Here is a 14,686-nt window from a genome sequence, read left to right as displayed (position 1 = left end):
AAAAATGTGTTTAATACACATAATCTACCAAACATAAGACATACTGTAGAGTATCTGTTATTCAGCCATGTTACTCATGATCTCTCCTGAGCCTGGCATAAACTTCATTTCTTGCCTTCTTTTCTTAAAGATTTATTTTATTTATATGAGTACATTGTAGCTATTTTCAGACACACCAGAAGAGGGCATAGGATCCCATTACAGATGGTTGTAAGCCACCATGTGGTTGCTGGGAATTGAACTCAGGTCCTTTGGAAAAGCAGTCAGTGCTCTTAACCACTGAGCCATCTTTCCAGTCCTAAACTTCATTTCAATGTCCTGCCCAAGACCTTGAGAGTAACCTTTATATATATCACTAGTCTAGGAAAAACTCCAAATACCTGGGGTTTTGTTTGTTTGTTTGTTTGTTTTATTGTATTTATTTATTTAGGTTTTTCAAGACAGGGTTTCTCTGTATAGCTCTGGTTGTCCTGGAACTCACTCTGTAGACCAGGCAGACATGTGCCACCCCTGGCAGGCTCAAATTCCCATTTTAAAGTACAACCTATGAACTCATACCATTTTTGCTGTAGAGGAATATTAATCAAGTGAACTAGCTGCTCTGACAAGAGATCATATACAAAGACCTAGGCCTGTGTGTTCCAGCTGGAATACAAACATTTACACACCTTTAATCCCTCTAGCTGGAATACATACACATACTTAGTACATACCTTTAAGGTAAAATTAGTTTCTAGAAAGAAGCAAGGATGTTTGAAAAATGACTTCTAATGGAGGGGTAGTCAAAGTGATGAATCAGAGAAAGATCTGACATAATGAGTCGGAGATAGAATATGCCCAACTCTGATGAAAACAGCACAGGAAAGCTATTTAAGAGCAGTTCAGTGAGAGAGTCAGTCAGCTGGGTGTCAGTGCAGTGACTGCAGTGCAGTAGAGTTGCAGTTCAGTGTAGGACAGCAGAGGCAGTTGAAGTCAGACAATTAGAATGAGCCAGAAGATTAAAACAAATTGCCAGAGTTAGTTTAAGGCCAAGAAGAGCCATATTGAATCAGTCAGTTTGGAGAGGAGTTTGAGCCAGAACAGCTGAGCTGAACTAGATGGCCAGAGTTTAAAAAAAAAACTAGAAAGGGTGTGAAAGAAAGATGAAATTTCAAGATCTGTAAGTCATATAAAGTACTCAGAAATTGTTGGTTGTTTGTGAGCCTAGAGGCTGCCTGGGGCTGAGAATAAAGTAAAACAAACCTGGGCATGCCCCATAGTAAAAGCATTCCTGGGAACAGCTTGACCATAAAGATAAAGAGGAATGTGAGGACATAACAGGGCTATCTGAACTGAATCAAATTGATCAGATACTCTGCTAGCATTGATAAACATCCAACTCATAGAACTCCTGCACATATTCTTTCTTTTGCTGATGGCACCTTGATCTGCACGTACATGTAATTTTTCTGCTGATGTTTGAATAAGCCAATAGTGTGTCTCTATGCTGAATTCCCCCCCCCCCACCCCTAAGCCCTTTACCCCATAAAAACCCCTAGCTTTCGAGCCTCCGGGTCAAATCCACTGTCTCCTGCGTGAGATACGTTTCAACCTGGAGCTCCACCATTAAACTGTCTCATGTGTTTACAACAAGAAGGATTCTCATGTTTCTTTGGGTGTTCTCTCTCTCCTGAGACTAGGTGGGGGTCCCCGAAAGGGGGTCTTACATTTTGGGAGCTCGTCCTGAATCTGGGGGCACGCAGAAACCCGAGAATACCCCTTGGAGGTATGTTTGTTTGTGTGAATCTTGCATGTTGTCTGTTGTGTAAGTGTGGCACCACTGAATTTGTGTCTTGGTTTTTCAGTTCTGAGATTGTGGGTTCGAATCCCACCTTGTGTCTTGGTTTTTCAGTTCTGGGATTGTGGGTTCGAGTCCCACCTGGGTTCCCACTTCTGGTATTCTGTATTCTGGCAGCTGCCACTGTGGACCATGAGGACCCAGTGGTTGCAGGAGGAAGACATCCAAAGGCCCCGCAAGCTGCGACCCCTGGAAGACGTTCCAAGGGTGACCCTGGAAAAAGTACTCAGGGTGAGGGACAGTCAAAAAGGTCTGACTGTCATCTGGCAGAGTGAGGAACAAGTGTGCTTAGATATACTGGCGTCTTTTTTCTCTGTTGCTGTCTTGTTTGTAGTTTTCATCATGGGACAGACTGTGTCAACCCTTTGTCTCTGACTGTGGACTTGGACTGACGTTAGGACAGAATTTGTCAGTGATAGTTAAGAAAAACAACTCAGCGCTGTTTTCCCGCTGATGGGCCTGCTCCCCCCCACCCCACCCCACCCCACCCCCCCCACCCCACCCCCTCACCCCCCACCCCCCACCCCCGTGTGTGTCCCTCTGGGAAGCAGCCACAAGGCTGGACTGAGGACTTCCGGCTTTGGTGGTGGTGTACAGCTAGGGTCTTGGTGCAGCAGTGCGCGACTAGAGCTTGGTGTAGAACAGCGCACAAACCTTCTGGTCGTCTGCTCTTCACTTCTGGGTTCTGCAGGTGCTGAGGTGGCAGAAGCCAGCTGTGCCCTGCGTGCGAGTCACGAGACGCTGATGGCAAGTGCAGGTGCCGGCCAAGGCGAGGCACCGCGGCCCAGGGGGAAACACTGATGCGGAGGTTTCCCCGGGATGCCCACCACCTCCACGCACTTTGCCGCCTGCAGGACAGGTGAGAAAAGAAAGAAAGAGGGGCGGGGCCCCACGCCAGCCCCGCCTGGCTCCCTAGAGCGGCTGTGATGGCAGCTGGGGAGGGGTCAACTAGAGTCACCACTCCACTGCTTTTCCCCTCCTCCCCGAGTGTCTGGCCCCCCCCCCCCCCCCCCCCAGGGGCCTGCTAGTTCCTCCTGCTCTCAAGAGCCCATGCTGCAAGTTCCCTGGCTGCTTCTCATTAATTAAGTTCCTCTTTCCCCTATATCCCACCTGCCTGTCTTCAGGCTTTGACCAGAGTGCCTCTTGTTAACAGAAAAAGTGCTTTCACTTTAAGATATCAGTGGCCTGGTACAGGCAGCTGTGAGAGCTGCGCTCCCTTCTCTGCCCTCCTAGAAGAGAGTGTTTTCTCTTCTAGGGTGGCCCCACCCTAAGTTGTTAACCAGTGAGAGAGACATCTGCCCACCCAGGTAAGGAGCACCTGCAAGTCTAACTGCCAGACTCTGATAGGGTTCTTGTATCTGTGGGACTAGAAAGTGTCCCTACAATCTGACCAAGGTAACAGGAAGTTACAGAAGTTAGGAAAAGGATAGAGTAAGCCGATAAGAAAGTGCAGAGGAGGAGAAACAAAAGAAGGATAGAGGTCTGCAAAGAAGAGCTAAGAGCAAAGCTTCAGCAGACTCAGGAGAGATGGACGACAGTGGCAAATAGGGAGGTTAACAGTGAGGAGAAGTGAAAATAGAGATGAAAGAGATTAGAGAGGTCTGAGATGAGAGAAATACTCTGAATGAGAAATATTTAGAGGAAGAACCAGTAAGTAAGAGACAGGCAAGAGGAAGAGTTGAGGAAACATGAGGCTGACAAAGACAGAGACCAGAGTCAGAATCAGAGATGTGCAGTGAGGCAGACTAGAACCCAGCAAAGTGGCACATGCTGATAATGCTAGCACTTAGGAATGATCTGTAAGGAACAGGGAGCCAGGGAATTAAAAAGAACAAGAAAATAGTACCTGGCAACTACAGAAAGCTTTTGGCTAAAGATCAATGTGTTTACTGTAAAGAAAATGGGCACTGGGTGAGAGACTGCCCCAACAAAAAGAAGAGGAGCCCCCCTCATGACCAAACCCTTCACCTGTTTGTGGCTAAAAGTAAAGGGATAGCAAAAGGGGTGCTAACACAGAAGCTGAGTCCTTGGAAGAGGTCAGTGGCCTGCCTGTCGAAGCAGCTAGAAAAGAGACTGTGTTTCATATTCCTCCACGGACCAGTTCAAAACAAATTAGAAAAGCTCCTAGGCACTGCGGGCTTTTGCAGATTGTGGATTCCAGGTTTTGTTGAATTAAAGAGATAAACAGCCCTTCATATAGAGAAATAAAGAACAACAGGCCTTGGATGCCATTAAGACTGCCCTAATGTCGGCCCCAGCTTTGGGCCTCCTAGATGTGACTGAGAACAAAGGTATTGCCAAAGAGGTTCTTACTCAGAGATTGGGGCCCTGGAAAAGACCTGTGACATACTTGTACGAAATTAGACCTGGTGGCTGTAGGATGGCCTGCTTGTCTGCACATAGTGGCTTCTGGTCAAGAACACAGATAAATTGACTCTGGGACAAAACTTGGCGCATGACCTAGAAAGTGTGGTCTGTCAGGCCCCCTGACCGATGGCTGACTAATGCTCTTGAAAATATTATCCAACCGTTCCCCTGACCGATGGACATATTATCAGAGCTTTTTGTTGACTGAACAAGTGACCTTTGCTCCCCCTGCTGTCCTCAATATCGCTACCCTACTGCCTGAGACTTCACCTACTCATCATTGCGCTGACATTCTGGCAGAAGAAACTGATACTCAAAATGATCTGAAGAATCAGATCAGCCTTGGCCTGAGAGTTTGAGCTGGTACACGGATGGCAGTAGCCTCGCTGTTGAAGGTAAGCGGAAGGTGGGGACAGCAGTGCAGTGGTAGACAGAAAGCAAGAGATCTAGGTCAGCAGCCTCCCTGAAGGGATGTCGGCCCAGAAAGATGAACTTGTGACTTTGATATAAGCTCTATAAATGACAAAAGAGAAGTCTACACTGACAGCAGGTATGCTTTTGCCACTGTATGGAGCAATATACGGACAAAGAGAGCTGTTGACATCTGCAGAGAAAGACCTAAGATGCTGTGGCTAAATAGAATCAGATGGCAGATCTAACTGCCAAACAGGCATCCCAAAGAGCAATGATCTTGACAGTCTGAAGACTATCAAGTTATGGACAGATTAAGACTGGTAAAAGAAACCCTGTATAGAATAGTAGAAACAGAAGAAAGAAAACTAGTCCTCCCATGGGAAGAAAGACACAAATATGTTACCAACTTATATTACTTGACCCACTTGGGGGCCAAGAAATTAAAAGATGTGGTTAATGGACCTACCTTTGTTGCCCAGGTAAGTCAGGGCATGGCCAAGTATTTAGAGGTCAAATGAAAATTACATTGTGTGTATAGACCTCAGAGCTCAGGACAGATAGAAAGAATGAATAGAACTCTAAAAGAGACCTTGACAAAATTAACCATGGAGACTGGCACAGACTTGGTGCTCCTTCCCCTTGCCCTATTTAAAACTGAAAATACTCCCTCTTGATTCAGTCTTACTCTTATTCTTCTTATTCTGTTTTTGTTATAGACTTCTAAAATTCTAAGATTAGAATTATTCAGTAAAAGAAGAGGGGAATGAAAGAAAGATGAAATTTCAAGACCTGTAAGTCATATAAAGTACTCAGAAATTGCTGGTTGTTTGTGAGCCTAGAGGCTGCCTGGGGCTGAAAATAAAGAAAAACAAACCCGGGCATGCCCTGTAGTAAAAGCATTCCTGGGAACAGCTTGACCATAAAGATAAAGAGGAATGTAAGGACATAACAGGGCTATCTGAACTGAGTCAAATTGATCCGATATTCTGCTAGCATTGATAAACATCCAACTCACAGAACTCCTGCATGTATTCTTTCTTTTGCTGATGGCACCTTGATCTGCACGTACATGTAATTTTTCTGCTGATGTTTGAATAAGCCAATAGTGTGTCTCTATGATGAACCCACCCCTAAGCCCTTTACCCCATAAAAACCCCTAGCTTTCAAGCCTTGGGGTCAAATCCACTGTCTCCTGTGTGAGATACATTTCGACCCAGAGCTCCACCATTAAACTGCCTCATGTGTTTACAGCAAGAAGGATTCTCATGTTTCTTTGGGTGCTCTCTCTCTCCTAAGACTAGAGTGGGGGTCCCCGAAAGGGGGTCTTACAGATGAGTTTATTAAGCCTCTGAGATGACAATTACATCAGGGAAATAAAAGTTACTTTTCCATTTTGCACCATCATAAAAAAAATAAGTCAAATCTTGAGTTATAGATCACCTTTTTATTTTTTAAAGTCCTTCGGCTAAAAGTAGATATAATTATTAAAGTTAAATTTTGAACACCTTTTTTGCATCCCTTTCTGCATCCACCAGGCCAATACATCACTCAAATTTCATCAGAAGCTTCTATTTTCTTTCTATTGTTAAATGGCGATTAACATAGACACCCACAACAACTGGCCAAAGTTATTATGCCTACAGCCTGTATCTGGGCAAAAGAGAAGTGGGTAGGGTTTCAGTTTCAGGACTTGGAGTCTGAGGCAGAGACTATGCGGGGAGGAGAAGGGAGAGGGGAAAAAAATAAGTGGAAGACACCACGAGGTAGGTGGATTGTGAGGACATGGCCATGAGGGCCAGCCAGTTGGAGTAGGGGTGGCCTGGGTATAACATGGCAAGTTATATCATAGGAAGAATAATAGACTACAGAATGCTCAACCCAAAAGAAAACATATACTGTATCCTGAGTCCCGCCCCTACTTCCAAGGCTCAGAGAACAGAAAGAGGTAGTAGATGACAAGAAAACATCTAGGCACAGGAGGACAGCTGCACACATGAGCTCAGGGTAATTGCAACTGCATGCACACAGCCTGTGCATGCCCAAGACAGACCAAATTCCAGCCTGGAGAGGGAAGGTGGTCACACAATCCCATCACTATCAGAAGAAAAAAGAAAAAAAAAAAGGCAACAACTGTTAGCTGTTGGGAGAGAAAGAGAGTTTTCTCTAAGAGTATATCCCCTGGTAAGCTGACCACATTCATAGGTAGATTACACATCCAAGAATCTTGGGGCAGCACAAATTGGTCTATCATGGCTAAAAAAGAAAAAGGATTCAAGTTAGGTAAGTATGGAATAAGGAGTGGATATTGGAAAGAGTTGGGGTAAATTGTTAATATAACGTCTATTTGCCAGAGGTAACTGTCATCTCCAAGGTTTGCTGCCTCTGTCTGCTAATCTAGGCCTAGTCCTGGAAGCTTCTAGCCTTCATACAATTTTATCTATGCCTAGAATGTTTTCAGTCTCTAAGACTTACGCTGCTGAATAAGCTCACTTAAAGTGGAAACTTAAGGACTCTTTGGAAAGTTGGTTGGATGGTGTTTTGCTGGAGCATTTTGTTAAAGTGGACACGGGTGAAAGGCTAAGGCAGACTCGTGAAGGGACATTTCACTGAAGTAGACATGGGAGAGGATGTTTTGCTAAAGCAAACAAGTGAAAGGACATGTGATGAAAGATTCTTTGCTAATGATATGCATCCACCTTACATTGCATAGTTGAGCTGCATTTATCAGGACTCCATAGAGAGAATCACACACAAAAAAACTTCTGGTAGATTACTGCAGTTTGTTGATTCTTCCAAGGACTTGGGCTGATTGGATACATATGCTGAGACAAGACCCATGCTGAGGCGAGAAACATGCTGGGGTAAGAATAAATAGGACGTGACAGAGTGAAGAGATGAAGAAGAGATGAAGTGATGGAGACTGAGCTTGGCTTGCTGGTACAGCTAGCTGTACGATGCTTGTGGATTTTGCAACTTTGTTGATCCAACTCTATCTAACTGGACTGCTGGTGTATATGTGAGGTGTTTGTGAGTGAATTGAGCTACCTGCTGCCTACTAACCTATGAACTGAACTGCTGATTTCCAGACGACACAGATAGGAGCTGATCCAAAGAACCTTTTAAACAGGTCCACTTCCCCCATATCCTTTCTTTCCTATTACCTCTGGTGGGTGGTGAGCTACAAGGAAGTTTAAAGCATTTAAGAATTATCATTACAAATAAGGTTGAAAACATTAAAGTTACACTCATCCTTTCTCTCTCTCTCTCTCTCTCTCTCTCTCTCTCTCTCTCTCTCTCTTTCTTTCTATTTGTTTTTCAAGACAGGGTTTCTCTGTGTAGCCCTAGCTGTCCTGGAACTCACTTTGTAGACCAGGCTGGCCTCGAACTCAGAAATCCACCTGCCTCTGCCTCCCGGGTGCTGTGATTAAAGACGTGCCCTACCACGCCCGGCCCACACTCATCCTTTCTTGTTTTTTTTCTGAACTCTGGCTGGCTGGTTCAACTTAGCTGTTCTGGTTCAAACTGCTCTCCAGGCTAGCTGATTCAATCTGACTTCTTTCCCATCTCCTGACTGAATTGCTTTGCTTGGCCCCATACTAACTTTGGTCATCTGTGCTAATCTTTTGGCCTCTCATTCTCTGGCTCGTCTTTACGTGTGCCTAGCTTGTTCTCTCCTTGCAACCCGTATCTATATCTATCTCAGTGAAACTGCCTCCCTTTATCTGTACTGCTCTCTCTTAACTAGCTTCCCCTTCCTCTCTCTTCTTATGAGAGTTGGACAGATCCTATTCTGTCAAATCTTTCTCTGATTCACCACTTTGTCTGCTACTCCATTAGAAATCACTTTCAGGGCCCGGTGTTGGTGGCACATGCCTTTAGTCCCGGCACTTGGGAGGCAGAGGCAGGTAGATTTCTGAGTTCAAGGCCAACCTGGTCTACAAAGTGAGTTCCAGGACAGCCAGGGGTATAGAGAGAAACCCTGTCAAGAAAGAAAGGAAGAAAGGAAGAAAGGAAGGAAGGAAGGAAGGAAGGAAGGAAGGAAGGAAGGAAGAAGAGAGAGAGAGAGAGAGAGAGAGAGAGAGAGAGAAAGAAAGAAAGAAAGAAAGAAAGAAAGAAAGAAAGAAAGAAGAAATCACTTTCAAACATGGGTGGTTTAAAAAAAACTAACTTTACCTTTGCTGTTTGCGAGTAAAGGTATATAGTAAGGGTGTGTCTTTATTCTAGCCAGAGGGATTAAAAGTGTGTGCTAAAGTGAACCAGACCACAACTAGAAACAGGTTTGGTTTTTTTTTTTCTTTCTGATAAATAACACAATCCTGGGGTTCACAGTGTGATCAAATATCCTATAACAGTGACTACAAGCAAAACAGGAAAGAAACTGGAAACACTCAAAGAACTACTATAAATAAGCAAACAAACTTGAAAGGCAGGATTCTAGAAATGATTTGATCAACCAGAGACACGAGTGCCACGACCAAAGTGTTTCAAAAAGACAGTCTGTTATGCCCAGATCACGAGGTTCCCACAGACCACCAGGGCCCACTAGGAGTCCAACTCAGATGCAAAAGCAGAGAGTCTTTATTCAAGCTTGGGCTTGGACCTTCCCAGCTCTCCAGCACAGTGGAAAGTGTGGAAGGTGCTGTGCTGGTACAAGCCTTGCCCATTTATCATGGTTGCTATACCAGGCTGAGGGACTTTCCAACTTGGCAGTTATATGATTGGTTGACATTTTCTTGGCACACTTCTATTGGCTAGTAATGATTTTGGCTTGGTATGAACAATGGTCACTAGCTTAATCAATCTACTTTAAGACATTAGGTACTGATTGGTTGATGCTAGAGGTAGAGTGGCTATTTGCTCAGGGGAATTATGATGGTTGCCAGGGCAACATGGTTCTTAGAAAAAGTTGGGGGTTTTCCAGTAGCTGAGTTCACTCAGGGGGCAAGCTAATCACAAAATGGATCTGAAAGCAAAATTGAGTTTATAATGTTAAGCTGGGCCCTTCACAGACCTGTTGAAGCCTGCTCCCCCAGTATAGCTGTAGGCATTTTGTTCCATGTTTGCCAGTCATTTTGTACTGCCAGGGAAATGTTAGTGATCCCCAAAAACACAGATGGGAGTCAATCTGATGTAACTCACAGTAGAGTCTTTATTCTATTTGAGCTAGCTCGCCCCCACCCCCAACATACCACCCTCTCGAGGGATGGTTTTGGTGGTCAGGGAGCCCTGAATGTCTATCAGGGCAAGGCTTTATAGTAAGCAGCAAGCAGGGAGTACATCTAATTGGAGAGCTACTGTGGCCTTTAACATAATCGGCTGGTGCTGGGAGTCATATCATAAACTTAATTTCTGCTCCCCTCTGCATTGGTGGTTGTCAGGCAAGAGATCAGCTTGTAACCTGGGGGTACAGGTTTGTTCAGGGTGCAACCTGGAGACGCTGGTCTTGTTGGGGATTAGCCTAGAGACTGGAGCTAGGCTACAGTTTTGGGGCTGGGGAGCGGGGAGACTTGGAAACTAATGCTAGGTACCAGCCTGTTAGTTTACCTAAATTCAAACTTAGGTCAGGGTCTCTAAAATGGAGTCTGAATTTAAAAGATTTGATATCTCAGTTTTATATTGTTATTGGTGCAGAAAAATAACTTGATTCAGAGCAGGATCATGCTGACCACTCCGTTATGTTTTGTAGGTTCTGAGCTTTATTAATCTTAAGAAATTCCACAACCATAAAATCCACTTAGGATCAATCAGAATAAACATCAGTTAGAACTATTCTGTCTAGCTGGCTTGAGTCAGAGATGACCTCCAGGCAGTCCTTCCTGTACCTGTTTTTTGCCTTTATAAACTGGCCCTGAGGAACATTCTAGTTCCTGAGTCTATGCTGCCTCCCTGATCAACCAGTCTTGGCATGCGCTTTCAATAAACCAGCCCTGTTTGACTGAGATTGGTGCCTGAGCGGTTTGTGCAGTGATTCCAAGACCTCAACAATTTCCGTTTCTTTATATGTATTGTTTGCCACTCAATGGCCACTCAAAAAATAAAAGTTGTAAAGGGCCCAGCCTAACATTCAGACTCCATCTTATGTTAAGCTAGTCCTTAGTGTGAACTCAGTTACGAGAAGGAAAACACACACACACACACAACTTGTTCCAGGAACCATGACACACCTAGCAACTGCCACAACTCCTCTAACAAACAGCTACTCTACCACTAGGAACAGCCGATCAGCTCTTAGGGGTAACGTACCTAATATTCCATTCTATGTCTCAAAATAGATTGCGTAAGCAAGCCGCTAGTGTTCATCCCAAATTGAAATCATTACTAGCCAACAGAAATGCACCAAGGTGTAACCTTCAAATGTCAACCAATCATGTAACTACCAAATTGGAAAGCCTCTTACCCTGCTGAAATTGTAATAAATAGACAAGGCTTTACTGACACGGGGCCTTCCACACCCATCGACTGCATAGGAGAGATTGGAGAGGTCCGAACTCCAGCTTGAATAAAGGCTCTTTGCTTTGATATACAAGTTGAACACCTGGTGGTCTCTGCTGATCTGCAGGGCCTGGGCAAAACAGCTGGAAGGGTATGCATGTACATTTTGAAAATATATCAACGCACTAAATGAAATCTCATCGACTGTATCTTTATCATTTTTGGATTCCTAGCATCCTTCCACAATTAGCCTCTCCCTATGAATGAGTGGGCAAGTGTTTCTGGGTGGCCTTAATGACTCAGTGTCTGTGCATCCTGGCGCCACCACAAAACCAACAGTCTTGAGCTTCCTGTTTTACCCAGTCATCCTTGGTTAAGTTGTGGTATGTTGGTGTTAATTCATAGTAACAAGTCCTTAAGGCACAAGGTAGATTCATTCTGATGAATTACATTTAGAACGTTGGTGTCAGAATTACCAGATATCCCAGTGTCTGGTAACCATTGGTTATCTGTAGTAATCATTCGGGATGGGGGGGCACAGCATTCAAAGATAAACTGATGGAGGGTTTCAGGGCTTGGTGCACACAAAGAGGCACCTAGATGCAGCTAACAGGATGAAATGGAAGGCAGACCCAAGATGAGAGTGGGAAGTGTATTAGGAGACTCAACCCACAGCAAAATCATTTTGAGTCTAGAGTCATTTAATTAAACTACTATTGTCTAACATTCCTGGTATTTTATGAGTGCAGATTCTATGATAGTGAAGTAGAAGAGGGTCATTTGGGCAGGAGACACAAGAAGAACTCAGGGTTCTGGTAGTCGTGCAAGCTGAAAACACGAAGCACACAGGCCAGCTAGACGAAACTATCACCAGTTGTGAGGAGAGGAATTAAGATATGAGTACACCTTGACTCTTTTTAGAGGAACAAGGGTAAGTATTGATGAGAAACAGCACTGGTGGTAGCCAGACCTAGGAGCCCTATAAGGCTTGCGGTACAGAGACATGATGTCATGTAGCTCAGGCTGACTTCAAACTCTCTCTTTAACTGAGCCTCTACCTGTTACTGCATAGATGGTCACACTGTGAACCCTGAGATTGTGTTGTTTACTGGAAAATCCTGTTTCTAGCTGTGGTGCAGCTCATCCCTGAAAACCCATCTTTAATTCCTCTGGATGGAATAAAGCCACACCCTTAGTACACACCTTTAACTCCAAATAACGAAGGTAAAGTTAGTCTGTACAAGGAAGCACCTAAGTTTGAAAGTGGTGTTTAATCGAGCGGCAAAGTGACAACTCAGAGAAAGATTTGACAGAATAGGATATGCCCGACTCTCATGAGCAGAAGACGAAAGGGAAGCTACTTAAGAGAGAGCAGTCCAGTGAGAGAGGAGGAGGAGGCTGTTTTACAAGGAGAGTTTCACAGAAAGAGGCTGCAGAGAGAGAACAAGCTAGACCCAGGTGAAGACAAAACAAGCCAGAAAATGAGAAGGAATCAGAAAATTAGAAGATATTGCCAAAGTTAGTATGAAGCTAAGCAGAGCAATTCAGGAGGAGGTTGGAGAGGAGTTTGGGCTGGGACAGTTGAGTTGATCAGCCAGCCAGAGTTCAGAAAGAGCTAGAAAGGGTGAGGTTATTCAGCAGTAAGTCTCAGTAAAACTAGAAACAGGCTTGTTACTGACCAAAATTCACACAGTCTAATAGAAATATAATACAACATAGATACATTATTGAAGTTTTTCTAGTGACTGCGTTAGTTAAGTGAAAGTAAGACATTAATTTTGATCATATATTTTGTTAATCCAATATATCCGGAATATTACCTTTTCAATATGTGACTCCGAGCAATTTCAACAACATAGCCAGAGGTCAAAGCCAGGTGTAACTACTAAGCAGGTAACTACAATCATGGGCACAGACGCTGGGATTTGTGAAGAGCAAGGAGAGACTTTGCTACTGCAGCATAGCAAGTTCCTCTTTTAAAGAACAATGGCCTATACTCCGTCATCACTGTGCTGAACAAGTTATCTCAGCTCCAAGTCTGGGGTTTCTCATCTGTCAAATGAGAAAAAGAACCGTGCCGGTGGCTGCTCACATCAATTTGTATTGCTTTCTCCTAAGGAAGAAGTCCTGTGACTTGGCACTTACGACACCTGAGGAGAGCCATGGGTGGCTTCTTTTGCCTCCTACTTTTGCTGTGAGAACACAGTGTGCAGTCGGCCTGCCTAGGCTTTGGCAGTATGTCTTTTTCCTGTTCCGTGTTGGTTATGAACATAAATAATGGTCACCAGCAAATGGCCTGGATCCTGAGCACTGCATGAAGATACATGGTCCTAAAGTGTTCTGTTTCTGTCCCTCACGAAGTCATCTTGTGACCTCACAGCCCATAGCAGCTTCCAGACTACCTTTTTCCAGGCCCAGATTCTATAGTTCTTAGACCTAAAGAAGAGGGAGGTCTGTAAGCTGACTGAAGTGTGGCATGTGTACTACAGACTGCAATATAACTGTATTCTTGATTAGCCCGAATTCGTCTTCCTCACGTGGCCAACACACCTATTATCTCCCTTGAATAGCTTATTTAGGCGGAAATAAGCAGCACGTGAATGGCATTTTTAATGAAGGGGGAGACTCCCAGGGCCCCTGAATTTACTCCTATATATTCTATTGGGCTATACATCCGGTAGAGTTCCTGCCATAACTCTGATTACACATGGTAACGCTTCTGGCTTGTAGAAATCAGTTTCTGCAGAAATAAAGGAACCCATATGCATGGATGAGGAGTGCCTGGATTGTTATCAAAATGTATCAAATTATTTTCTTATGGGCTACCATTATCAGGCCACCGTAGGAGGCAACTGGCTTATTTCCAGTCTGGAGGGGCCACTTTTGTTCAACACCAGTTATTCATTTAGGCGGCATAAGGAGCGTTCTATTATCACACAGAGCATTCAAAGCCCAATTCTCTTTCCATAGACTCTTAGGGTTACACGACCAATTCAACGTCATACTGTTGAACCATAGGCAGTATAGATCTGGAAACTGCCTCCTGGCCCAGTGCCCTTCCAAAATACTCCCACACCCACAGCTCATAGCAAGGAGTCAGATCTCATTTGAGGAATATTGAATCAAAAACAAAAACACCAAGGTCCCAAGTGGTGATTATAGCTGGAAGTTGGGGGGAAAGGGTGCGGGTGTAATGGTAGACAGATGAACAACAAAAAACCCCCGCTGCATCTCAGGTGTGTCCCAGGTGGAGGAACCCAGCCAGGTCGGGCTCGACCAGGAGACAGAAAAGCCCCGAGTTTCCCTGCACACACATCCTTACTTACTATGATCACCGCTTTGGGAGTGGGGCCCTTAAATTCCCTTGGAACAGTGCCAAACTGCTGGCTGTACATCTTCAAGTCTCTTTGGGATGGTGGCGACAGGAAACTAGAAAGCACGGTGGAGTTTACTTCCCAGACGCAGAGTGCTGGTTGCCATGGTGCGTCACCCCGCCCCGCCCCCCTCCTCGTGCTGCTAGAGTGAAGGTGGGCGGGCCAAGTGGAAGTAGTCCCTAGTCTCTGGCCCGTAAGAGCAATCTGCCACCATCAAGCCTTGCCCAACCACTGCCCAGCACAGGAACACCTCCTTCCATCT

At 44.7% G+C, this 14,686-nt stretch overlaps 1 protein-coding gene across 3 annotated transcripts in view; it reads right to left on the bottom strand.

Moving 5' to 3' along the window:
- The window catches only part of Cfap53 (cilia and flagella associated protein 53), a 76,885-nt gene extending 62,342 nt beyond the window's left edge, over nucleotides 1-14,543 (bottom strand). The window contains exons 1-2 of one of the 3 annotated variants that reach the window (NR_029424.1): nucleotides 14,377-14,543; nucleotides 12,871-13,102 (exon numbers count right to left, since the gene is read on the bottom strand). Coding sequence is in view for 1 of the 3 variants with exons in the window: in NM_028948.2 (NP_083224.2) it covers nucleotides 14,377-14,445 (69 nt within the window). In the remaining 2 variants the exon portion in view is untranslated. Of the gene's footprint in view, nucleotides 1-2,491; nucleotides 7,046-12,870; nucleotides 13,103-14,376 lie in introns of those variants that run through there. The other 2 variants (NM_028948.2, XM_011247012.2) reach the window with 2 other exon arrangements.
- Between the last annotated feature and the right edge of the window lie 143 nt (nucleotides 14,544-14,686).

Source organism: Mus musculus, chromosome 18 (assembly GCF_000001635.26).
Source record: "Mus musculus strain C57BL/6J chromosome 18, GRCm38.p6 C57BL/6J".
Lineage (NCBI taxonomy): Eukaryota > Metazoa > Chordata > Mammalia > Rodentia > Muridae > Mus > Mus musculus.
Note: the sequence above shows the minus strand (reverse complement) of the source record. Positions and strands in the feature narration are given on the sequence as shown.